This window comes from Chlorocebus sabaeus, chromosome X (assembly GCF_047675955.1).
Source record: "Chlorocebus sabaeus isolate Y175 chromosome X, mChlSab1.0.hap1, whole genome shotgun sequence".
Taxonomy (NCBI): domain Eukaryota; kingdom Metazoa; phylum Chordata; class Mammalia; order Primates; family Cercopithecidae; genus Chlorocebus; species Chlorocebus sabaeus.
In genome coordinates this window covers 46,531,248-46,557,829 of record NC_132933.1, presented here as the reverse complement: position 1 = coordinate 46,557,829, position 26,582 = coordinate 46,531,248, and the positions used below count along the sequence as shown (strand labels likewise).

At 34.7% G+C, this 26,582-nt stretch overlaps 1 protein-coding gene across 1 annotated transcript in view; it reads left to right on the top strand.

Moving 5' to 3' along the window:
• Nucleotides 1-26,582, top strand: part of TBC1D8B (TBC1 domain family member 8B) — a 66,649-nt gene that overhangs the window by 7,813 nt on the left and 32,254 nt on the right. Inside the window, exons 2-10 of the mRNA XM_007992470.3 lie at nt 5,699-5,809; nt 7,935-8,053; nt 9,036-9,261; nt 10,290-10,530; nt 13,103-13,310; nt 13,953-14,120; nt 22,827-22,976; nt 23,565-23,715; nt 24,201-24,415. Coding sequence (XP_007990661.2) covers nt 5,699-5,809; nt 7,935-8,053; nt 9,036-9,261; nt 10,290-10,530; nt 13,103-13,310; nt 13,953-14,120; nt 22,827-22,976; nt 23,565-23,715; nt 24,201-24,415 — 1,589 coding nt within the window. The remainder of the gene's footprint in view (nt 1-5,698; nt 5,810-7,934; nt 8,054-9,035; nt 9,262-10,289; nt 10,531-13,102; nt 13,311-13,952; nt 14,121-22,826; nt 22,977-23,564; nt 23,716-24,200; nt 24,416-26,582) is intronic.

The window sequence follows — 26,582 nt, the reverse complement described above, 5'->3', positions numbered from 1 at the left end:
GATAGAGAATTAAAGGCACCTAAGAATTAAACCTTTGTTTTTTGTGTCCACTGTTCTTTCAGTGGACGTAAAATAGCCTATGTATAACAAAAATTTCCACAAGATATTCCATCCTGCTGTGAGCCAGAACAATTAAGTAAGATAAAATTAGGCAAATAGTCAGTAATCTATCAGATATCCACTAGAAGTGTTTCAACTCATAAGCCAAATAAATTAACATTTTGGCTTATTAAAAAGAAAATAACATAGGGCAACCCCTAGAGAGGGCAGATCACACTGTGTGCTCCCCTCCCTCCCTGGAACATCTTGGTGCCTGTGAAATCAAGTAAAAAATTACTTTTAAACATCTCTGAATGAGAAAGGGCAACCTTGTAGGAGGTTTTGAAAAATGAAGGATGATTAGTGTTAACCCCCTCCCCCCTTTTTTGGTAGCAGTAGAAATATTATTGACTGCATACCTAAGTAGAAAATGAATATTTCCTGTCAAGTATATTTCATTCTAATGGGGAAAAAAAAAAAAAAACAAGACTGAAAAGTCATGACATTGGCCATGCTTTATTTCTCAAAATCTCTTACAAGGCTGCCCTTTCTTGTGCAAAGAGATCTTTAAAGGTAATTTTTTACTTGATTTCAGAGAATAAAATGTTCCAGGGAGGGAGGGAGAGGAATACACAGTGCGACTTGCCCTTTTTTTTCCCCTCCTTTACTACACTATAAAGAAGTGAAGTTTTAAAACAAGGTATAGGGCCGGGCATGGTGCCCCATGCCTGTAATCTCAGCACTTTGGGAGGCCAAGGCAGGAGAATTGCTTGAGCCCAGGAGTTGGAGACCAGCCTCAGCCACATAGTAAGACCTTATGTCTACAAAACATAAACAAAATTAGCAGGACATGGTGTTGTGCGCCTGTAGTCCCAGCTATATGGAAGGCTGGGGTGGTGGGAGATTGATTCAGCCAGGGATGTGGAAGCTCCAGCGAGCTGAGATTGCATCACTACATTCCAGGCAGGGCAACAGAATGAGACCTTGTCTCAAAATAAACACATAAAATGAGGTGTAATCACATTTTCTGATTATTATTATAGTATTAGTTGCTCTCTTGTTTTAAACTAACCAAAATGATGGGCCTGGTTTAGTTCTTCTAAATAATGTTTAAAAGTACTACACTGTATACCAGTTTATTCATTTGCTATCATACTTGCTTTCTGCTTTGTACCTAGAAATTCAGGTGTTGCAATTTCTTTGCTTTTCTGAGGGTTACTCTTTTTGTGCATTGGTGCATAGGTCTTGAAGAGTAAGAAGTGGCTGTAAATATAGTACCAATTCTCATATTTTTCTGTGTCTCAATCTTTAGAAATGTAGCTGGGTTTGATTAATAATTCATCTATTCTTTTTTTCCCACAAGGCATTGTAATCTGTTGTTTGTTATATCAATTGCTTCCCTAAAAAATTCTAAATCCTTTAATGAAAAAAAGATTTCAGTTAGGGAAGGAAATGAGTGTGTGTGTGTGTGTGTGTGTGTGTGTATTCAGTTTTCAAGTAAGTGCCTTTAAAAGAATGCAGCGAGAGGGAAAACAGGACCAAAGAAGAATTATTTTTATTAACTGTTTTCCAAAGCTCTTAATATAAAGTTGGCAGCTTTCAAAATGCCAGCTGTGGCTATTGAATTATTCCAAAATAAGCATTCATAGTGTCATTTTAAGGACTTAGATCTGGTAGCAAAGTAATAGAATCAGGAAAATCCACAAACTTTATTGAGCACACTACCTTCTCTTATTTGAATATATTTCCTACTAAGTGTATTGGCAGTTTACTAATTAGTTTGTTTATTAACATATAATGAAGCTAAGTTCAGTAAAGGTGTACTTGTTTGACTTTGTAAGCATGACAACTTATGACAAGATAAAGAATCCACTGTAAGGTTCCAGTAATCATTACCATAGAAAAAAATTATAATTGAACATTTTACTTAGAATGGAAATAAATCTTGTTTGTAATTAGGAAGTTCATTACATGACTCTTCTGCAGCTAGAGCAGTATTCACTTACACAGTGCCCTCAATCCAGTTTACAAACAGAAAGAGCCACTTGTCAAACTAAAGGACACTTTAGTTTGTGTACTAAACTAGCACATTGATAATGAGTACCATTTTCAAGCTGTGACTGTTTTACTGGTCTTTCCTATGGCACTCAGCCCATTGCCCTGTTTATCATTACCATTGACCTAATGCAAAAAAAGAAATGTTTATAAAATTTGCAGGTGTCTAAATATTGGAAGGGGCAATTAATGCCACAGATCAGTGTTCTCAATATTGGCCACATGTTAGATTCAAATGAGGACCTTTTATTTTTATTTATTTATTCATTCATTCATTCATTTACTTTTGAGATGAGTCTCACTCTGTTGCCCAGGCGGGAGTGCAGTGCACAATCTTGGCTCACTCCGAGTGGTGCAACCTCCGCCTCCCAGCTTCAAGTGACTTTCCTACCTCAACCTTCTGAGTAGCTGGGATTACAGGCACCCGCCACCATGCCCAGCTAATTTTTGTATTTTTAATAGAGACAGGGCTTCACCATATTGGTCAGGCTGGTCTCAAACTCCTGACCTCAGGTGATTCACCCGCCTCAGCCTCCCAAAGTGCTGGGATTACAGGCATGAGTCACCAAGCTCGGCCTCTGAGGACCTTTTAAAATAAACTAAAAGATACTGGATTATTCATGGATGAAATGATACAAGTCTAGAATTTAAAATACTCCAGGAGGGAGTATTTAGAACCCAGAAATTGGTACATATTAATTTCTGAATGACTTGCAGGGACTTGATGATGATTACAGCTTAATGAGCTGGAAGAGTTCCCCCAAGTGACTACAAATGTAGTCTAGCACTAGCTTCCAAATTATTTGTTGCATAGTTTTATACTAACTGCCTGATTTCATACTTACAAAAACTGAGCAATTTTCTTTCTACATAGTACAAGGCGCTTATAATCTTGTGAACATTTCTACTGCCAAATGTGACCTTTCTTGCCAGTGATTTTGACTACTCTTCTCACATCCACATAGCCACCGTTAATCTTTAAACAGTATCTTCAAAAAGATAGTTATCTTTTATCTTTATCTGTTATCTGCTAAAGCTATCCTGTATTCAATAAAGTGCCTTCATTTGAAATTGTAATTCCTTTATTTTGACAAATTTGACAAGTTATGTTTATTTATATACACACACACTTATGTACTTAATTCTGTTTTTCAATGTAGAGATAGCTCTTTTGGTTGTCTTTTGCAAGTACTCTTTTATCCTTTTTTTGAGTATTTTCACATTCCTAGCTTCAAATTGAAAACGTTCTCCTCTTCTCCATTTCCTGAGTAATTTTAATCACATAGTTCTGAAGACACCATCTGCATATTTTAGCTCTACTTTTCTTCCTTTATACTTTACGAAATCTCCAATTTCTCATAGTCACTATTTCAATGCTAAAAGTGATAGAATTATTTTCCCTTTTATCCGCAAACCTATCAGTAATTCCCTCCTCATTAGTTGAAGTATAATTATTTCCTGTTTCCCTCATCCTCATTCCCATTGTCTTTTCCCTAATACTTTCTCTTTCATAATATTTGTCAGTTTTCTCATTTCTATTTTTTAAAAACTTCAGTTCATACCTTTTTTTCATATCAGATAATTTCTTACCTCTATAATCTGCACATACTGCCATTGCCAAAATCTTCTTTCTTGAACTTTGCCCTCACTATCAAAATCTTCTGAAAATTGCTAATTGATACTATGCTGCATTTGTGACCCCTATTTTTACTTTTTATCAATTCCTGTATCTACTCTTCTATGCTTTCCTTTCAGCTAAGTCAAATTTCTCTTTATGTCTTCGTCTTATCTCCTGTTCTTCTAATTTACCTCCTTCCATGCATGTAACTTCCTAACGTGATAGGAAGTGATGTGAGGCAGATGTGAGCATCTGCCAACCTATCTGTATTCTCATTCAAACCTTGCTTAAAATCTTAATTCTTTTTAAGTGGATAAAAATAGGAAGAGAGCCAAAAGCCTGGTTTATAATTGATTTAAATTTTTCTTAAAAATCTGTATTCTAAATTAAAGGCAAATGCCTCATAAAGCAAAACCAACACTCAACCAATCAGAGCTTCCAGAAAAGGAAGGTAAATTTTTATATTTCAGCCATCCCATTGTTATAGTTAAATCAACAAACTATATCCTTATTGTGCAGCAATATGTTGAAAGTTATGGATATAAACACAGAGATAGAAGACATGGTTATTTTCCTCAGAGGACAAATAATCTGGATAAAGAGACAAAAATTATATACATGAAGCTCTTAGAAAGTAGTTATAATAACCAGCCTAATATGTACTAGGTTGTGTAGTACAGGTTGAACATCACTAATCTGAAAATGAAAAATCTGAAATGTTCCAAAATCCAAAACATTGATTGCTGACATGATGCCGCAAATGGGAAATTTCCACACCTGACCTCATGTGACAGGTTGCAGTCAAAATGCAGTCAAAACTCGTGCATAAAATTATTTAAAATATTGTATAAAATTATCTTCTGGCTATATGTATAAGGTATATATGAAACAAATAAGTTTCGTGTTCAGACCTGGGTCCCATCCCCAAGATATCTTGGTATGTGTACGCACTTAATCCAAAACCTGAAAAAATCTGAAATCTGAAACACTTCTGGTCCCAAGCATTTCATATAAGGGATACTCAACCTGTATAGACCTAAGTCCTATGAATATTCAGAGAAAAGGGAAATTATTATTGCTTGGGATTGCCAGTGAGGATTTCGTAGGGGAAGTGGGTCTTGAAGAAAACATAGGATTCAGATTAGCTGGACTGGGCTAGACGACTCTCATTAGGATTTCTTTTTTTTTTCTTCATTAGCATTTCTAGGTAAAATGATAATTGCTTAGCAAAGACCCTATGGGAGAAATTAGCTGGTTGTTTAAGAAAACAGTGAACTTTGTTCTAGGAAATATAATTAGATTATTAAACTGGAACTAATTGATCAAGAGCCTTGAATTCCTAATTGAGGAATTAAGAATTGTTGAAAAGAAAATCCCTGTACAGAAGCATCTTATTTAATCAAGGTTTTATCTTGTTTAAATATCTAAGATTTTCTTAAATAATAATAGTATTAGCTAATATTGGGTGTTTTACTGTGTGCTAAGCATTGCTCTAAGTGCGTTAAATGTAACAACTCATTTAATCTTTACAAAAGCCCTTTGTAGTAAGATCTGTTTTAACCTTATTTTACAAATGAGGATGCAGAAAGGGTAAGTACTTTAACTTGCTCAAGTTGACACAAGCAAGTGACAGAGCCAGAATTTAAACCCAGTTAGTCTATAGTACTAGATTCTACATTCTTATCTAATATACATACAACCTTATGAACGAGATACCTAAGTGCTGCAGATACATTTTTAGATTTGGACAATTGAAACCGACTTAACTCTTTTATTGAAAGATAATTTTCTCAGATACTACTCACATTGGCATACTGTAATCTCTCTTTATCCCAAATATATTTTTTCTTTAAGAAAAACCACTATAAGGACTCTTTGGACTAGAAAAGTGTTTTAAATAAATTTATTAGCTTGTTATATGAAGTGATACAGATTTGATTTATCTCTTGTAAAGTCCTTATTTCAACAATCTTCCTATTACAACAGGGCTTCTGGTTGGGACTCTTGATTCAGTCTTAGACTCTACTGCTAAAGTAGCTCCATTTCGCATCCTACACCAGACGCCAGATTCTCAAGTTTACTTGTCAATTGCATGTGGTGAGTATGATTTTTAAAACATAATTCAAATTAAATAAGGGTACTACAAAGCTGAGTATTCATATTTATTTATACTCTGTAGTTGCTTTGAGATTTAAAAACAAATTAAATGTGTAACTTTACTTTGAGAGAATAGCAAGACCTTTGTTTATTTTTAAAGGATATGGGTTAAGTTGTTTTTTTTTTTTTTTAATACATTGGTGTGAGGGACCTGAAGCATGTGGTCTAGCAGGGCTGATTCTGAACAGATTTTGGTCAGTGTTACTGCTACATAACTCCTTTCTTCAACTTCTGCTTTATCCAACTACTGGGAAGATGGGAACTTCTCCATGAAATAAATTGTTTCATTACTAATAACTCCAATGAGAAGAATCTGAAGTTATCTGTGAACCCAAAACATAAAGGTTGACTCCTAAGGAAGTATAAGCCTGGAAAATTAAACCTTTTTTATTCACTCCCACCTTCTCAGAAAAAGCATCATATCCTTGAAATATGAAGGAGTGTCTTACAGTTAATGCTACATATTCATTCATGCCAGGGTGGTTCAGATGCTTCAACATATATATTATGGGTAGAAAAGGAATTAGGATAATACTTTCTAATAAAGCAAGTCAAAATAAATGTTTAAAAAGCTGCATTGACAGTTTCTTACTTCCTTTTATGATGCAATTATAATGTTGGTCTAAATTAGAATCCCAGATTTCTAGCCCTTTCGCTATTGAAAAACTGCCTTTCTTCTTATCCCCCTCTCTTCTAAAGTAGATATACTTTTTAAAACAGAACAAAAGCACATGAGTTTCTGGAACATTCATATGTGTGAACATATAGCATACAATTAGTTTTTTAGGATGTGTGGCTTGTTTTTTATATTTCCCCCTAAATTTATTTTAGTGTTGCCAGTGAGTCTTTCCTCCTGGCCCTCTTAAATTGAATGTCGTTTAACCTAAATGAGGTTGACATTGTACCTGCTGACATCACAAGAATTCTGTAACCTCAACTCTAAATCTAGTTAGTAAAAATTATTTTTTTTTAAAAAAAAAAAAAGGCCTTTCTACTTAAAAAAAAAAAGGATGATTGTATAACTTATTTCCCCAAATTAACCTGATGCAGAAATAGTGTAATTACCCTACTAATGAAGCTTCCTTATACCAAAAGAATCAAACTTAAGGCCTTAACATTTCCCCCATGGCTTTTATTTGTGGTTCATTAAAGACAGTTATTACTCTTGGTATGGTGACTTAGTAACATGAATGAAATTCTGATTGAATTGTAGGAAATAGACCATTTGCAATGTCAACAAATTTTTTAATATGCCAGTCTCCATATATTATAAAATATACTAAAAAGTCAGCATATTTATTTTGAATATTTATATAATACACAGTGCTGAGAAGACTTTAATGGTATGTGAGTGATAGGAGGAGATTGATAAATACTGAAATATTCTTCAAGCCAAAGCAACTAGGGCTAATAATGTTTAACCTCACCCTCTGCAAACCTCCTAATGCTGATTCAGCGGGTCACATGGATTTAACCTTGCTACAGAATACAGAATTTTTAACCTCCTTTATGACATTTCTATAAGTTTACTAGGTCTTTTGATGAATGGGGTGGCTCTGAGCAAAGGTTTCATGGCTTCTGAAATAAGTAGAGTGGTCACAGTTGAGATCTACATTTACTTAGCATGCATAGGACTGTCACATACATGCTGTTTTCAGCCACACATATTATAGGCACAGTACTAACTGCATTATTTGTAGACCAAGGATTGAATTGTGCATTATGTATTTTCTGGTACTCTACATATTTTCTTAAAAGATACTGGTTATTCTTTAGGCACCAGTTACTAGCATCTTGTTTTCAGAATTTTATGTATTTTCTCATGAGCTGGATTTACTTTACTCCCCTTTCATTAAATGTTTTATTCTTTCTATTTATGAGAAATACTGTTCATGCCCACATAGAGGGATAAAGTAGAGAATAAATGTAATTATTTTACTCCTTTATGACCGTCAATTTTTAAAGTGAAAATGTTATTTCTTTTTAAACTAAGCTTTTAAATAACAAGAGCAGTTTTGTTGTGGAGTTTTCCTTGAGTGTTTTATTTTCTTGTGTTATTAATCAGGAGCCAACAGAGAAGAAATAACCGAGCATTGGGACTGGTTGGAACAAAATATTATGAAGACCTTATCTGTATTTGATTCAAATGAAGATATTACTAATTTTGTACAAGGAAAAATAAGAGTAAGTGGCATGGATATAGCTCGTAGATGGAGTACCAAAATCTTTGACTCTCGTATATGAGGATCAAAGTTTGCATGGAAGGTCATTGTTTCACTGGCACCTTTCAGGATTGGTAGAAACAAACATATGAATTTCAGAATCAGTGTGCTAAAGAAAACTGTAAAGTCTTTAGCACAGGGGGAGATTGATAGATATTGAAATATTCTCTAAAACATACTGGTTATTCTTTAGGTGTCAATTACTGACATATTGTTTTCGGAATTTTATATATATTCTCATGAGCTGGATTTACTATTTCCCCTTTCATTAAATGTTTGTCTTTGGTGCCCTTGTGAGTACTCTTAGGGGCATTTTTATTTCAATATCTCTTGAGTTTCGAGTTGAATAAACCATTTCTTCATTCAAACAAATATATTTAGCACCTGTATTTGTAGTAGCTCCTTGTGAGGCATTCAGAAAAAAACCTAAGTACAAAACTGAAGAAAATATGCTTACCTCTGTCCTAAGAGAATTATCTATGTACATACATATGACATGTGTAACTATATAGATATATACAGTCATCCCTCGGTATCCATGGGGATTGGTTCTGGCCCCTGCTGTAGATACCAAAATTCACAGATGCTCAAGTCTCCTAATATAAAAGGGCAGAGTATTGGCATATAACCTATGCACATCTGCCTATATACCTGAAGTCATCTCTAGACTACTCATTCCTAATACAATGCCTATGCATCACTTCATTTGAGTGGACTCTGCATAGTCCTCGGTGCATGGCAAATTCAAGTTTCACTTTTTGGAACTTTGTAGAATTTTTTTCCCAAATATTTTCAATACCTGGCTGGTTGAATCCATGGGTGAAGAACCCGTGGATATGGAGGGCTGACTGTACAGTTGTATTCAATCAACTATTTGAATGTATGAAATATATTTTTGTTGGTAAGTGATGATGAATTTTCGGAAAATATTTTGTCTCCTTTAGGGATTAATTGCTGAAGAGGGAAAACATTGTTTTGCAAAAGAAGATGATCCTGAGAAATTTCGAGAAGCCCTTTTGAAATTTGAAAAATGTTTTGGTTTACCAGAGAAGGAGAAGTTAGTGACCTATTATTCATGCAGTTATTGGAAAGGACGGGTTCCTTGTCAGGGCTGGCTTTATCTTAGCACCAACTTTCTGAGCTTCTATTCTTTTTTGTTGGGATCAGAAAGTAAGTGGTTTCTATTGCTTACTATGGCCTTGAATTTGCTGTCTGACCTATCAACTCTAATGATGTTAGGTTGTAAATAAAATAATAGGATTGATATTAAAGGTAATTAAACTGTACAATAAAAGTTTATTTCATCTAGGGAAAGAACACTTTTAAGACTGGTTGCTTAACATAAAACCTTTAGAAGTATATATAGAATGCCTTGCATATCGTGGGAAGTGAGTCAGTATTAAATGATGATGATGATCTGGCATATGACTGCTTTAAATTCCTTGTTATAAACTACCTACTTGCTTTAGTCTATGTTTTAATCTGTTTTAAACACACAGTTTAAATATAGTGGCCATAGTACCTAATGACCCACATCTCACTTTGTAACCACAAAAAAGAATCAAGCAGTACTATTTATAGCATACATACAAACAGCTTTTACATTGGTAGTTATACAATTATGTAATTATATAAATAAGTAGATTTAAATATCAAATCAGAATCATTTTTTAAAAATTATTTAAAATTAAATTGGGCACAGTGACTCATGCCTATAATCCTAGCACTTTGGGAGGCCAAGGCAGGAGGGTCACTTGAGCCCAGGAGTTCAAGATGAACCTGGGCAATATAGTGAGACCCTGTCTCTACAGAACAAAAAAAATCTAAATTAGCTGGGCATGATGGCACATGCCTGTAGTCCCAGCTACTCGAGGGGGACTACTTGGGATGTGAGGATCACTCGAGCCTCGGAGGTCAAGGCTGCAGTGAGCCATGATCACATCAACTCACTCCAGTCTGAGCAGCAGAGGGAAACTCTATCTCAAAAGAAATTATTTAAAATTAGATCTCTTCCTGGAATCACCAATTCTTGCATGTTCATGTTGATGCTTCAAATTTTTAACTAATCTGGAACTCTAAACTATTTTAGCTGTTTATAGTATTTTTCAAGGGGTTAACTATTGTTTCAGAAGACCTGATTAATAAACATAAATCAGTATGAGAGTTTAATCATACCTGCTTATACCTCTTATTTGCAGTAAAACTCATTATCTCCTGGGATGAAGTCTCAAAACTTGAAAAGACTTCAAATGTCATACTGACAGAGAGTATTCACGTGTGTTCCCAAGGAGAGAATCACTACTTTTCAATGTTTTTGCACATTAACCAAACATACCTTCTTATGGAACAGCTGGCAAACTATGCCATTAGAAGACTTTTTGATAAGGAAACATTTGATAATGACCCAGTCCTTTATAATCCTCTACAGATCACCAAAAGGTATTCAAAGCTTAATTTTTACTTTTCAAAGTATTGTTTGACCATAAGAATGATAGTATTGCTTACCATTAAAAGTTAACTCTTCTATGTTATATGACAGAGGTTTTTTTGGAGTTGATTGTGGGTGTGTGTGTGTTTGTGAGTTTATTCATATGCATTGCATAAATACTACCCTTCTCTCCATGAAATTTAATTGTAAGAAATAATAAAAGTTAGGTTTCAAAATTATTTCTTGAGATTCAGATAGGACTTGCTCTGGAATGCTTTTAGAAATGCAGAGATTTTTGTGTGTGTTTAGTCTAACTCTAAATTTCTCTATGAATAGTCTAGACAGTTTGGGTCTGAAATTGTTAAACATGTTATTTATTTTTTAAAATAACTTATAGAAAACTTTTTTTTTAAGTGAAAAGGCAAGTTCGTGGAGTCAGTGGAGCATGGACTTTAGAATGAAAGTAAACAACCCTTCGATAAGTCATATCTCTCAGGACCTCAGTTTCCTTATCTGTCATTTCTATCTCAGAGGGCACTTATGAGAAATGAGCATGATATGTGTGAAAGCACTTTGTAAAATATAAAATAAGAGGTAAATGTTAATCATTATTAGTGCCTCCTTCAGAAGTACTTGTCTGATAGCTGTTTGCCATTATATTTGGTTTGTTGAAACTGACCAGATATCTTTTATCCTGCTGAACATTCTAAACAGTTGACTAAAATGAGCATGCCAAAGGGGAAAAGGAGAGGAGAGGATCCAGAAATAGCTAGTGAAAGCAGCTTCTGGCAAGGAGGATGACGGTATAGACTATATGGGAAAGTATAAGAGGAACCTAAGCCGCAGTCCTATGGCTAGACCAGAACAAGTGACCTAGAAGGTTGTATGATCACTACACAGCCCTGATTGGGTACAGTTGTTCCTCTTGCCTGTTCCTAAACCATTCCTAAAATTCATATACATAAGGATTTGTTTGTGAACCTCCCTGCTTTTCTGGAAATTAGATCAGCAAGGTAAATTTTTTACACTTCATTACCAAAATTAGGTCTCAGTATACATGATTTATAAATAGAATTCTATAAGGATTAAGAATCCTGTTTGTATTATGTTATAGGTGGGCATCTGTTTTTGTATTTCATTCCTTGATTGGCAACCATAAACATAAACTGTTTTGTCATTTTATTTCCATTAAAATATAGTCTAAAAGGCTATCAATGAGTTATTCATCACCAAATCTGTATTTAATTAAGATATAATAAATCCATTTTTGTCTGTGTGCATTTTTAGGAGAGCCCATTGAAAATCGTATTTATCTACATCTTTTTTTCTAGTAAGTTAAAAAGAACAGTAATGTATTGGGACTTAGTCTCCAAATGGCTTTTTTATAAAATGGAATATCTTTATTGCTCTGCTTATTGTTTTTACAAATATATATTACTTTTATAGTTTAAAAAATACAGAAGCACAGTAATGATAGTTAAATTTAGTGTATATCCTTCTAGGCTTTTTAATGCATGAATTTAAAAATATTTGCAAAAATAGGTCTGAACATCACACATTGTTCTACAATCTGCTTTTTTTCTCCTCTTATATCATGGACATCTTTCCATTCACATAAGTGGACTTTATTTTATTTAAATAAGAGTGAACCCACCAAATTACAGTTCATTTGTTTTATCAGCTTTCCCAGGTTGAAAAAAATGCCATTTAACTGAGGTAAAAATTAACATGATTGTGGTTTTCTGTTCATGTTTATCAGAAGTACTTTGAAAGACATGATGAACTACCACATATTTAAATAGTATATGCAGGAAGAATGAATTTAGTTTTAGCTTTGTTGGATTTGAATTAGAACTTGCATTATTTACTTATTATCCCAGATGGCATTGATACTTAATGCAATTGTTTTGTGTCCCTAGAAAAATTATACTATTTAAAGCAATTGCTTTTTACACAAAGGCTACATTTGTCTATCAGTTAATAAGTCCTCTGTATTTACTGACACCTATCCTGTGTCCAACATAGTGCAAGCAGTATTATTTTATCATACTTCTACTTTAGAATTTTTAAAACATTCAATTAAAATTTTACTTCACTTAATTTTTAATACTGTCTTTAATAGACTACTCTTTCCCTATAAATTTTTATGCCACAAATTTTCATTATTTTATTTTACTTGAACTGGGTAACTCGCTTGATTTTCTGGTAACCAGATAGGAACATTGTTGTCTTCCAGGATTGGTTTTAACCATAGTCACATATTATGCCTATATGATAATATAATAATAGTCTTCTAGCAAATCACCCCTTAGAGATAGTTTGAAGACCTACATGATCTCTAACTTTTGTGCATTTTAATCTACTAATAAAATGAAATTGGAAGAAAAGAACAAACAAAAGGAGTTTGCAAGAAATCAGTGTATTTTCTTTCTATTTCAGAATTTGTTGAAAAATACAGCATTTTTAGTGTTTAATCTGTGTGCTTCACAGTGTATGTATATTAGTCAATACAGGCATATGTACACCTTAGAATTCATTTCTGAGAATTCATTTGTGCCTCATCCCATTTTTTCTTTCCTACAGAGATCTGGAAAATAGAGCCCACAGTGAGCAATTTAATGCCTTGTTTAGGCTGCCCAAAGGAGAGAGTTTGAAAGAGGAACATGAATGTTTCTTATGGGTACCATTCAGCCACTTCAATACTCACGGAAAAATGTGCATCTCAGAAAATTATATCTGCTTTGCTAGCCAAGATGGCAATCAGTATAGTGTAATCATTCCACTACGAGAGGTAATGTGAATTTGGTTACATATCAGTTTTTAGTTTGAAAATGATATCTTCCACAGAGTAAAATGTCCTTTAATTCTATAAATTATTAAAACCTCAAGATGCAATATCCTTTTAGTAATTTAAAATAATTATTCTTCAGGATAAAAGTACAACCTTCTGAGATATTCTCAGTTCCATTTAGTAAAGTCTTACAGCTCTTACTGAAAGTGAAAATTTTTAAACTTAAAAATTTAAAAACAAGATAAGCATTTAGGTTAGTGCAAAATGGAGTTTGATCATTCAAAAATGTATGACATCAATACCCAAATTTAGACTATCACTTTTGATGTACTCTGGCAGAAAAAATAACATTGACATTTTTTATGTAAGTCAGAAATAAATTGTTGGTATTTGACACTGAAGTTTTACATTTGTATTGTCATTTTTAAAGGATACATGTTAGACCTTTTTCTTCAGAAGTGAAATAACTTGCACTGAGGTTACTTGTATGATTGGTTCAACTAGTACCCAAAGTCTATTTCTTAATAAGTCATACTATAGACCAAAACTTCTGGCCACAAAAGGGTAAGCCAAACACAATTTACTTGAAGGTGTCAACAATAAAGGAAAATTTAATTCATCTCTATGTTTTTCACCCCCTAGGTCTTAGCTATAGATAAGACAAATGATTCCAGCAAATCTGTCATCATTAGCATCAAAGGAAAAACAGCTTTTCGCTTCCATGAAGTTGAAGACTTTGAACAACTGGTGGCAAAACTCAGGCTCAGATGCGGAGCAGCTTCAGCTCAATATCATGATATTAGCACAGAGGTAATTATACAGCAATCAAATCATTTTGAAAAAAAAGGTGTGTGTTTAGTGTAGCCCATTCTTCAAAAGGAATTCATAGTACCTTTCCTATTTATGTCCAGGTTTGTTTTTTTTTTTAAAGATAGAATCTAAGAAAGTATATTGTCTAACTCACATCCTAAAGCAGAAGTGAGAATTAAGGACTTTATTCATTTTTAGGAACTCATACTTTATAAAATTATTATAATTTGATCTTTCTTTTACTATATTTGCTGTTTACCATATAAATATACCTTGTACTTTCACATAGTTTGGTTTTTAAGAAATCAAAATATATTTGAGAATTCAGTGAGGCCTCAAAAAAGGACTCCTCTTATTGTTGCAAAGAGATAGCAATTTTAAACCTGTCTGGATATCTTTTATTTAATATCTTGTAGGTCAGCCTTATTTACATAATCTGGCCAAAAGCAAAATAATAGTATATCTGTTTACTAGTAAAATATTAGAGAGGATAAGGAGGATTTTGATGTTTCATATGTCTCTCACGGAAATGCAGACAGGTCGAATTCAAATGAATTTTCTTTTACAATGTCCAGGAACCCCATGTTTTAATAGATTGATAAAATTATCAAATTATAGCTATTTATATTTTAAGTAGAATTCAAAGAAAAACTAAATATGTCTTTATTGGCTATATTATTTTATTTGAATTGGAGTATAGAGCCTTTTACTGCTATTTCCAGAGTAGAGATTGAAAATAATATGCTAAGTCAATTATAATGTAGTATTGGTAAAATTAATTTTCCCTTTGATAATTAAAAAGCACAGTGAAAACATGTAATTAAATTTTTTTTCCATCTCAATTCCAGACACAGATTTTCTACATTGGCCATCAAGAGTTTTTCTTGCCCCAACTTTATTATCTCTCATTCTTTTTTAGTATGTACCCAGGATATTCCTTAGTTTGATGCGGGAATACAAGTAAAATCTGACCAGCCTTAGTAGTTTTCTCTCCCAGTGCTCCCAAATTCTTACTTATATCATGTTTTCCTTGTTCTGTTCTATTTCACATTCAGTCCGTGTGTTAGCTTCAAAGCTCAACATATCTTTCTTTTTCCTTTAATTAATTTGCTTTTCCAAAACCTGGAGAGCTGTAACTGTTCCCCTTAAAACTTTCATGTGCTTTTAGTAGCTGAGTATGCTCAGTTGTCAAGAAAAGATTTTGTTTCAAAATGAGTTTACCATCTTTCCAAGTATGCATCAGAATTCTACAGTTTTCTAGTTTCTCTTACTCTTTATTAGAGGTTTTAATAAATATATGTACAAAATACCAGCTAGTATAGTATCTGCTTGGAAATATGTATTTTTAAATTGCTATAATATTGTTTTCACTTAAGATTTTTATCTTATCAATGATGAAGAGTATTAACCCATTTTAGTATCTGTATATATCTAGCTTTAATAATAGTACATGTAAAAAATTAGTAAAGAGAAAGCTTTTTAAACAAGAGCTAGTTCCATTTGATTTCTAAGTAACAGAAATTATAGCTATATCCTTTTATAACTACACTTATTCTGAAACAAAGAGAAAAATTGCATTCTATTTTCATAAACCTGGTGACTTTGTACAAACAGCAAGACTTTTTAATTTAAATCTCCAGGAGTCTAATTCAACAAGTCTAAATATGAATACAGGAAGTACTTTAGAAATTTTTCCTATGAGAATATCAAAGACATGATACAAAGAAAAAATCCTACCAGAAGTAATTGAAATTATGCATGAGTATCAGTTCTATCCAAGTTTTTATATAGGTATATATTAAAATGTTCCACATTTTAATAAGTTATACTAAAATCTGGGCATATAAAGAGATTTAGTAAAATTCTAATAAACTGCTTGGAAAAATACATGAATCTTTTACTTTTATTGACACATATAATCAGGAACTATTACTAGATAAGGTAATTTTTCAAAACTACTAAGTGAAAGAAAAATGGGCCCTCTTAGGTTAGTTTTAAGCAAAGTGACCTAAGAATGGAAAGCACTACTGAAGATCCGTTGCCTGATGCTTTTAAACTACATTATGAATGAATTGTGGAAACTATGGAATGTCAAGAAAGGTAGTAATTGAGTTCATGCCTTAAAGTTTTTAGATGGGAAAATAAGTATCTTCTACAGATTATCACAGAACATGTAAACATAACTTGTTTCATATAGTTAGTAAGTTACTAACTATATGAAATACAGCTATTATCTTAATAAGATAATTTCATAACCAGGACTATCTTACTAAGTTTTTAAATAGAAGTAATGGGTTTCCTACATGATAATGTAGATCCAAATAATAGTTTAACCAACATGACTGATTTTTTCTTGCCTTGATAAGAATAAGGTGTTTCTTATGACTATAATATAAATTTGGAAAATGATTTTTAGCTGTGGGGGTAGATTTATTTCTAAGTTGGGAAACCAGAAACTATTGAAAATGAAATTCACACCCATTAAATTGTGGACTATGAACAGGATCCTATTTAAGATAAGCTTCTGATATTTGAGAAAAGTATTTGTTTATATTTTTTTGTTTTAATTATTGGTTTTACAGGTCAACTCTGTAACCATTTATTATACCGAGTTTAAGAAGTATTCTAATTTAAATATAGTATTTTGTTGAAATTTACACATAAAGAAATGTTCATCATTTCTTTGTCTTTCCTTCACTTTTAGAGCCGTATGATAATTGTAAAATCAATGTCAGATAATAAAAATGAAACTGATTAAGAATAGCTGCTATAGAGTTAACAATCTATATTGCTTTCTAGATGTGATTGGATTTTGCTCAGGCACTAAAAGTCTGATGAGTGCCAAATTTACTTGTCATAAGTGTGAACACCCAAATGGAGAGAAATATATATTTATCTCCAAGTACATATATAAAACACCATGGGTAAAACTTTCCACTCAAAAGAGCCAGAGCAAAAATGTTCAAAAAATTTAAGTTTAGTTCCTTGAATAGTCTACTTTATTATACTCTTCAAAATTTTAAATATTATTTTAAACTACTATCTTTGAAGGTAAGTGTTTTTTATTTTATTTTTTGTCATTTTTTAAATTTTCTGACCACCTACTGCCTGTTGATGAAGGTGAATGTTTTAACATGACTTTATGAATACTTAAGAGGTAATAATGGATAGGGCTGGCATACTTGTCATCACTCTTATAAATTTATGTTTAGGGTTTCATTACTTAAGAGGTTATTTTTTTTCCCTCTGGGATACTTTTCCTGTAGTTTAGAACAATAGATAAACTGATGATTCAGTCATTCAAACTAAAGGAATGTGCTGTGCTTGAGATCCAGACTACAACCATGAATTTTCCAACCTGTATTTGCAAAAATGTAGCTCTTCATTCAAACAGCTAAACTTAAAATATTAAGTGGTCAAGTATGTGATTTGTCAAAATAAGCATTTAAAAAAAAAAAAAAAGAAGGGAATTGTTGCAATTTGAGACCTATACTCTCTAATCATTAATTCTACCTTTATTGGCTTCTTCTACCTTACCCTTTTATTTACACATGGATTTGAATACTCCTCCTTACCTTTCCTTGAATCCCATCTATATTCATCTGTTCTCATGCTGCTATGATGAAATACCGGAGACTGGGTAATTTATAAAGAAAAGAGGTTTAATTGATTCACAGTTCTGTGTGGCTGGGTAGCCCTCAGGAAACTTACAATCATAGTGGAAGGCACCTCTTCAGGGGTGGCAGGAGAGAAAATGAGTGCTGAGCAAAGGGGGAAGCCCCTTATAAAACTATCATATCTCATGAGAACTCACTCACTATCATGAGAACAGCATGGAAGAAACTGCCCATGATTCAGTTATCTCCACCCAGTCCTGCCCTTGACATGTGGGGATTATTACAAGGTGAGATTTGGGTGGGGACACAGAGCCAAACCATATCATTCCACCCCAGCCCCTCCCAGATCTCATGTCCTCACATTTCAAAACACAATCATGCCCTTCCAACAGCCCCCTAAAGTCTTAACTCATTCCAGCATTAACCCAAAGTCCAGGTCCAAAGGCTCATCTGAGATAAGGCAAGTCCCATCTGCCTATGAGCCTGTAAAATCAAAAGCAAGTTAGTTACTTCCTAGAGACAATGGAAGTACAGGCATTGGGTAAATATACTGTTCCAAATGGGAGAAATTGGCCAAAACAAAGGGGCTATAGGCCCCATACAAGTCTGAAATCCAGTGGGGCAGCCAAATCATAAAGCCCTGAAATGGTCTCCTTTGACTCCATGTCTCATATCCAGGTCACACTGATGAGAGAGATGGACTGCCACAGCCTTGGGCAGTTCCACCCCTGTAGCTTTGCAGGGTACAGTGCCCCTCCTGGCTGCTTTCACAGGCTAGTGTTGAATGCCCGCAGCTTTTCCAGGTGCACGGTGCAAGCTGTCAGTGTATCTACCATTCTGGGGTCTGAAGGATGGTGGCCCTCTTTTCATAGCTCCATTAGGCAATGCTCCAATGGGGACTTTATGTGGGGGCTCCGACCCCACATTTTCCTTCTATACTGCTCTAGCAGAGTTTCCCCCCATGAGGACTCTGCCCCTGCAGCAAACTTCTGCCTGGACATCCAGGCATTTCCATATATATGCAATCTAGGCAGAGGTTTCCAAACCTCAGTTCTTGACTTCTGTGCACCTGTGACTTCTGTGCATCTGTAGCCCAACACCACATGCAAGCCGCTAAGGCTTGGGGCTTGCACCCTCTGAAGCAATGGCCCGAACTGAACCTTGGCCTCTTTTAGCCACAGCTGGAGCTGAAGCAGCTGGGATGCAGGGCACCATGTCCCAAGGCTTCATAGAGCAGGAGGGCCCTGGGCCAGGCTCATGAAACTATTTTTCCCTCCTAGGCTTCCAGGCCTGTGATGGGAGGGGCTGCCGTGAAGGTCTCTGGCATGTCCTGGAGACATCCGAATTTGGTGATTAACATTCGGCTCCTGTTGCTTACGCAAATTTCTGTGGCCAGCTTGAATTTCTCCCCAGAAAATGAGTTTTTCTTTTCCATGACATCATCAGGCTACAAGTTTTCCAAATTTTTTGCTCTGCTTCCTCTTGAACACTTTGCTGTTTAGAAATTTCTTCCACCAGATATCCTAAATCATCTCTCTCAAGTTCAAAGTTCCACAGATCTCTAGGGCAGGGGCAAAATGTCACCAGTCTCTTTGCTAAAGCTCCATTTCCCAATAAGTTCCTCATCTCCATCTGAGACCACCTCAACCTGGACTTCATTGTCCATATTACTATCAGCATTTTGGTCAAAGCCATTCAACAAGTCTATAGGAAGTTCCAAACTTTCCCACATCTTTCTGTCTTCTTTTGAGCCCTCCAAACTGTTCCAGCCTCTGCCTGTTACCCAGTTCCAAAGTTGCTTCCACATTTCTGGATATCTTTACAGCAGCACTCCACTACCTGGTACCAATTTACTATATTAGTCCGTTCTCACACTGCTATGAAGAAATACCGAAGACTCGGTAATAAAGCAAAGAGGTTTAATTGACTCACAATTCCACATGGCTGGGAAGGCCTCAGGAAACTTACTATCATGGTAGAAGGCACCTGTTCACAGGGTGGAAGGAGAGAGAATGAGTACTGAGCGAAGGGGGAAGCCCCCTGTAAAACCATCAGCTCTCTTGAGAACTCATGAGAACAGCATGAGGTAAACCATCCCCCTGATTCTGTTATCTCCATCTGGTCCCATGCTTGACACATGGGGATTATTACAATTCAAGGTGAGATTTGGGTGGGGACTCAGAGCCAATCTTAATGTCCAGCCCTGCTAGGGCTTGTACTGGCTTCTTGGATTTCAAACTAAAATACCACTGGATTGGTCCACCCTAAGCTGGTACTTTTCCTCTGTCTCAGTCATGGGCATTCTTTATCTTACTTAAGCTAGTAAGGTTTGCTAAAGTTTAAGAGATGAAGTTAGTGAGTCTTGTCTTTCTTTTCTTTTCTTTTTTACCACTCCTAGTAATAACTTGCAATAGCTGGTGTAGTTATAATCCATAGAGGCCGGGTAACTGATATGTTTTAAAAGTAAAACTTTGGAGTTCATAAAGTTTTATGTGAAAAAAGAAAAGACTCAGAGTAACTAAAACAGTGTTGATGAGGACAAACAAAGTTGGAAGACTCAAGCTTTCCAATTTCAAAACTTATTATACAGCTATGGTAAATAAGACATTGTGATACTGGCATAAGGGGAGACATGTAGATCAATGTAATATAATTGAGACTCTAGAAATACATTCTCACATTTATGGTCAGTTAATTTTCAACAAGAAAGCCAAGCTAATTCCATGGGGGAAAGAACTATTTTCAACAAATGGTGCCAAAACAATGGATAGCAACATACTCCCCACCCCCCAAAAGATGTTGTACTCTTTTCTTAAAGCATACACAAAAATTAACTTAAAATGGATCAAAGACTGAAATGTAAGAGCTGAAACTATAAAACTCTCAGAGAACACATAGGAGTTAATCTTCATGATCTTGAATTAGGCGATTGTTTATAGATATGACACCAAAAGCATGTGACCCTAAAGAAAAAATAGGTAAATCGGATTACATCAAAATTAAAAACTTTTGTGCTACAAATGGTATCATCAAGAAAGTGAAAAGACAACCCACAGAATGGAGGAAGTATTTGCCAATTATATGTCTGGTAAGGGACTTCTAATTAGAATGTATGAAGAACTCTTACAACTAAATAATAAAAGGCAAACAACCCAATTTTAAAAATGGCTAAAGGATTTGAATAGACTTTTCTCCAAAGAAAATAAAGAAATGGCCAATAAGCACATTAAAAGATTTTTCATATCATTAGTCAACAGAGAAATGCAAATCAAAAGCCTAATGAGATACCATTTCATACCCACTAGGGTGGCTATAATTAAAGAGACAGATAATAACTGTTGAGGAGAAAGTGAAGAATTGACACTCTCATATATTGCTGTTGGGAATGTAAAATGGCACAACCCCCCCCCCCATACTTTCTATCCTCTAATAATCATCATTCCACTCTATACTTCTATGAGCTCAACTTTTTACCTCCTTCATGTGAGTGAGAACATATGGTATTTATCTTTCTGTGCCTGACCTATTTCACTTAACATAATGTTCTCCATGTTCATCCATGTTGCTGCCAATGAAAATGTTTCATTCTTTTTTTGGCTGAATAGTGTTCCATTATAAAAATTTATCACATTCTCTGTATCCATTCATCTGTTGGTGGACATTTAGGTTGATTTCATATCTTGGCTATTTTGAGTAGTGATGCAAGAAACATAGGGGTATAGTTTATATATTTATGCTTCTTTCACATTGCATGCCTGTATCAACACATCCTCATAAGCAATTGGTATTTTCAATGTTTTGGGTTTTAATAGATGTGTAATGTTTTAATTCACAATTACCCAGTGACATCTGATGTTGAACCTCTTTCATATGATTGTTTGCCATTTATATCTTCTTTGGTGAGGTATCTATTTAGACCTTTTGCCCACTTTTTAATGGGTACTTTATTTTTTTAAACATAGTTTTAATTCTTTGAATATATTTATAATAGCTACTTTACAGTCTTTGTTTATGAAATCCAACAAGTGGGTCCCCTCAAGACACTTTCTATTGGTTGCTTTTTTAAGTTCTTATTTCTATTTTTAAGCCTGACTTCCTTGGATCACCCCCTTAATCAGTATAATTTAGTGGTTATTCAGTGATGGGTTAGATTGCCTTAAATGCCTTATGCTATCAAATATTCCACCTTTTTCTCAAGGATATCTGTGTCAAGGCATACGTCAAACTTCAGGCAATTTACACATCAGCTTTAGCTTTTCTTCCCTGCTTTCAAAGATAGCCAGAGTTGAGTGACTGGGGCCTTCTTCTGTCCCGTTTCTTTCCTAGGCATGTTCACAGCCCTGTACATGTATTCATTCTTCTAGATCCCCAAGACTATGTTGCAGCCCTTCAAAATTCCATATCACATCTGGTTTTTCAGGTCTTCCTTTTAAATCTTTAGCCAGGCTCTTGTTTGCTGTAGCTGAAATCATAGCCTTGGACAGCTAGGTTGTCACCAGCCAATTGCTATTGTTTTCTATAATACCCTGGGAACAGAGTTTTTTCACCAAGTTGAGCTGTGAATAAAATCAAATGATAACAACACCCTGGGAATAGAGATTTTCCAGGGAGTTGCAAGTTTGGTCAGATATTGTCTATGCCCTAGGGAGAAGGCTTTTAATGAAACTCCAAAAGATCCACTGGCTGCCATACTACTGGCTTTCATTTCTGAGCTTGGGCAGGTAGATAGAGTTAAAAGCCCCACAGACTCTTCTGGTCTTACTCAGGCTCATTAGCTTTTCTCGAATAGATGCTTTTCAGTTTATTGCGTGCCTTTGGTTAATTCCAGTGTTCTGAAATGGTTTATTTTGAATGTTTTGCCACTATTTTGTTGCTTTTGTTGGGGAGTGTGTTCACAGAGATTCTGAGCTTGCCATTCTGGAAGTCAGGTTGTTGACATATCTAATTTTGATAGGTATGTCTCTCAGATATTGCTTTAATATTTGTTATGTATATAGATTATGGCTTATAAATGACAGTAAACATTAGAATATTTTTCTCGCAGAAGCTTAAGCATGCATCTGGGATAATTGCATTCTTTCTTTTTCAGCTTGCTATTAGTTCTGAGTCTACAGAGCCATCTGATAATTTTGAGGCTCAATCTTCAACAAGTCAGAGGGAATGTGGTAAAACTGTGAACACTGAAGCCTTAATGATGGTATTTCACCCTCAGAATTTGGAGACTCTTAATTCTAAAATGGTAGGAAAACAAAATATTTAAACCTATGGGCTGAAACAGTTGGTGAAAAGTAAAAATTCTAAAAGCAGACTAGAAGGTGACACAACTGAAAATTCTTCTTTTGGGACTTGAAAAGTTTTCCAGCAGGTACTACTGTGTAACTTATTTAGTTCCACTATACACAAGGACTATTATCAGGAATGAAGATAAAAGATAAAAGTTGGACATTGGGGATTTTTACAGATACATAATAGTTGTACATATTTATTGACATTGGGTTTTATTTGCATAGATTTCTAATCCTGACATAGACGTGATTTGGGGAGGCTGATGGTTTAAAGCTTTGCCTCCCAAGTATAACACTTTTACCATTTTTATATGAATTTAGCTAAGAATTAAAATAGTAAATTAAAGCTGCTATGCTCACATGAGTTTACAAGATTTTCATGATGACAAGGATTCAGTGTTTCACCCCTGGGTGAATGCTGATTTTGGTTTTCTATGTTCTTAATTTCTATAGATGTTGTTTCAAGGTAAAGAGAGTGGGCAAGTTATTTTACAGTTAATTTCTCACTAGATTTAGTTGTTTTGATTTTTCTGTCATTACAGTTGAAAGAAAAAATGAAGGAACAGTCATGGAAAATACTCTTTGCAGAATGTGGGCGTGGTGTTAGTATGTTTCGAACCCAAAAGACTCGAGGTCTTGTTGTAAGAGGGATTCCAGAAACCTTAAGAGGAGAACTCTGGATGCTTTTTTCAGGTATTACATTTATTCACTTTATTTATTTAACAGATATTAACTATGCCTTTCTAGGAGTTATGCCGTAAGCTAAAGCGAAAGAATTACAAAGATGGTTAGTACAAAGTCTTACTCATCTTGAGTTCAGACTAGTCAAAGAGAGAAAGGTAAGTAGTTACCTATAACTTACCTATCTATCCACACATCCAGCATCTGAGCAGATTAGTTTATTAGGCAAGATATGTATAATGGGGGAATCTTTATCTCTAGTGTCAACAGTCAGTTAAGGGGGAAAAAAGCTCATGAAAATGGTATTCTGTTGGATAAAATTAGTAGCTTGACAGAGATTCTAGTGTAAAGCTCTTTTCTGTTTGTGCTCAGGAATCACTTAAGCATAAGGCTAAATATCAAGGTAATGAAATGAAATCCAATTCTTTATGTATATATGAAATAATAGCTTAATTTTATCCCTCTTCTGTTGTATGTTAATGTAATAATCTTCACAGGTGCTGTTAATGACATGGCTACTAATCCTGGCTATTATGCTGAAGTAGTTGAGCAGTCCTTAGGGACCTGCAACTTGGCTACTGAAGAAATTGAACGTGATTTACGTCGCTCTCTGCCTGAGCACCCAGCCTTTCAGAGTGACACTGGCATATCTGCTCTGAGAAGGGTACTCACTGCTTATGCATACAGGAATCCCAAAATTGGATACTGCCAGGTATGACTTAACTATGAGCCCAACTGTATGTGTATGTTCCAAATAAAATCACATCAAATCCAACTCCACTAATTTGGAAGTGATGATTATAAGGAAAGAGATTGGGGTGAGATAGATAGAGGATAGTATTAATTTAAGTAGGATGGTAGTGGGAATACTTAGGAGAATTGATATTTCATTATTTTTCTTTTTCAGTTAACAAATGTTTATTGAACTTCTGCTCTATAAAAGATACTCTGCTAGGAACTTAAGGCTATATAAAGATGTATCAGATAAGGGTCCTCCCTTAAAAGTATGTAGACCAGGAGATGTTAAAGCATATTCATTAAGAAACAAAAATCAAGTGAGAAAAACTGTTAGAGAAATAGAAAGTCCTGTCATGATTTATAATTAGGAGAAACTATTTTTCATCTGGAGGCGTCAGAGAAGGCTTCGTGGAAAAGGTAGCATTTGCAGGTCTTAAAAATTGGTGAATTTTGGACATATGGAAATAGAATGAAAAGAACATGCCAGGTGAGGGAATCCATGTAACCGAACACAGGTAGAGGTAAACCTAAAGTTTATATAGGACCATGTTTGTTTAGTTTGATAGAAACATAGGGTGGATGAAGTGAAGTAGTTGGAGAAACAAATCAATAAGGTAGATTGGGATAGAGCTGGAGTTTGAATTTTATTTTACAGGCAGTGGAGGAATCATTGGAAAACAAATTGTTTAGGAGCACACCATCAATTAGGGTAGGCTAGACTGCTAACACAAACACAGATAATAGATGAAACAGTATAATTTTATTTCTTGAAGGAATAAACAAAGGAGATTTACTCTTCAGGTCAGAAGGCAGCTCTTCTCCATGAAATTATTCAGGAACTTAGACTGTAGGCTGACAGCAGACTGTCATTTTCAAAACAAAGCTTCCCGAGTACACTTTCATCACCATTAGCACTCACAAGAACAGGGAAAGAGCATGGAGAAACAACTGTAAAAGATTTTCGGGCTAGGCTTGAAAGGGGTAGATACCACTTCATGCACATTCTATTGGATAATCGTAGTCACGTGGATACAGCTATTCACAAGGCAGTCTGTAGAGTATAGTGTGGCTGAACAGACATGCGCAGCTACTATGGAAAAAGAGGAGATTAGAATGTCATGGATAGATAGCACTCTGTGCCATACATTTATTTATAATGGGTTGAATACCTGTAATTGTTGCATGCCAATACTACCTATCCACTGTAACTTGTCGATATATATATATATATATATATATTTTTTTTTAAACTGTTTAAGTGGAACATCTAAATGGCAAGGATTTTTAGCATATTTTAGGATCTCTGAAAGGTACAAAAGAAGCATAATGCTTCTTTTCTCAAAGAGCTTATACTCACAGACCCTGTGATACTGTCTGTAAGCAGTAGTTTAGAGATAGCTTCAAAATAGGCAGCACTTAATATTGACTTCTAAAAGATGAGAGCAAAGTTAGAAACATGGTGGGCAGGAGGAAAGTTATTCGGGGTTAAAGTATGAGTGATACCATTCAGGTGAGAATAAGCCTGCCTTGGGAGATAAGATTCACTAGGTTCACATTGGAATAAAAAAGTAAATTTGTATGGGACAAGATCATGAAGAATCTTCAAAGCCTGGGAAAACAGTTTAAACTTAATATGGTAAACAGATTTTGTTGGTTTTGATCAAAAACCTACGTGAGACACATGGCTGGCTAGCTTGCTCACTCTATCTATCTATCTATTTATCTATCTATCCTATCTAATCTTATCATCTGTCTCTATCTATCTAATGTTGATATATAATTGATTTACCACAAATGTCACCCCTTTAGTGGTCTCTAATATATATTCACAAAGTTGTGCAAACCTTCACCATTATCTAATTCCAGAACATTTTCATCACCCTAAAAAGAAGCCCCATATCCATTAGCAGTTACTCCCCATTTCTCCTACTACCAACCCAAGCAATTGCTAACCTACTTTCTAGCTCTATGAATATGCCTCTTGTACACATTTTATATAAATTGAGTGATACAATATGTGATCTTTTGTGCCTGCCTTCTTTTACTTAGTATATCATTTTCAAAGTTCATCCATGTTGTAGCATGTATCAGGGTTTCTTTCTTATGATTTAATAATACTCCATTATATGGATACATACCAC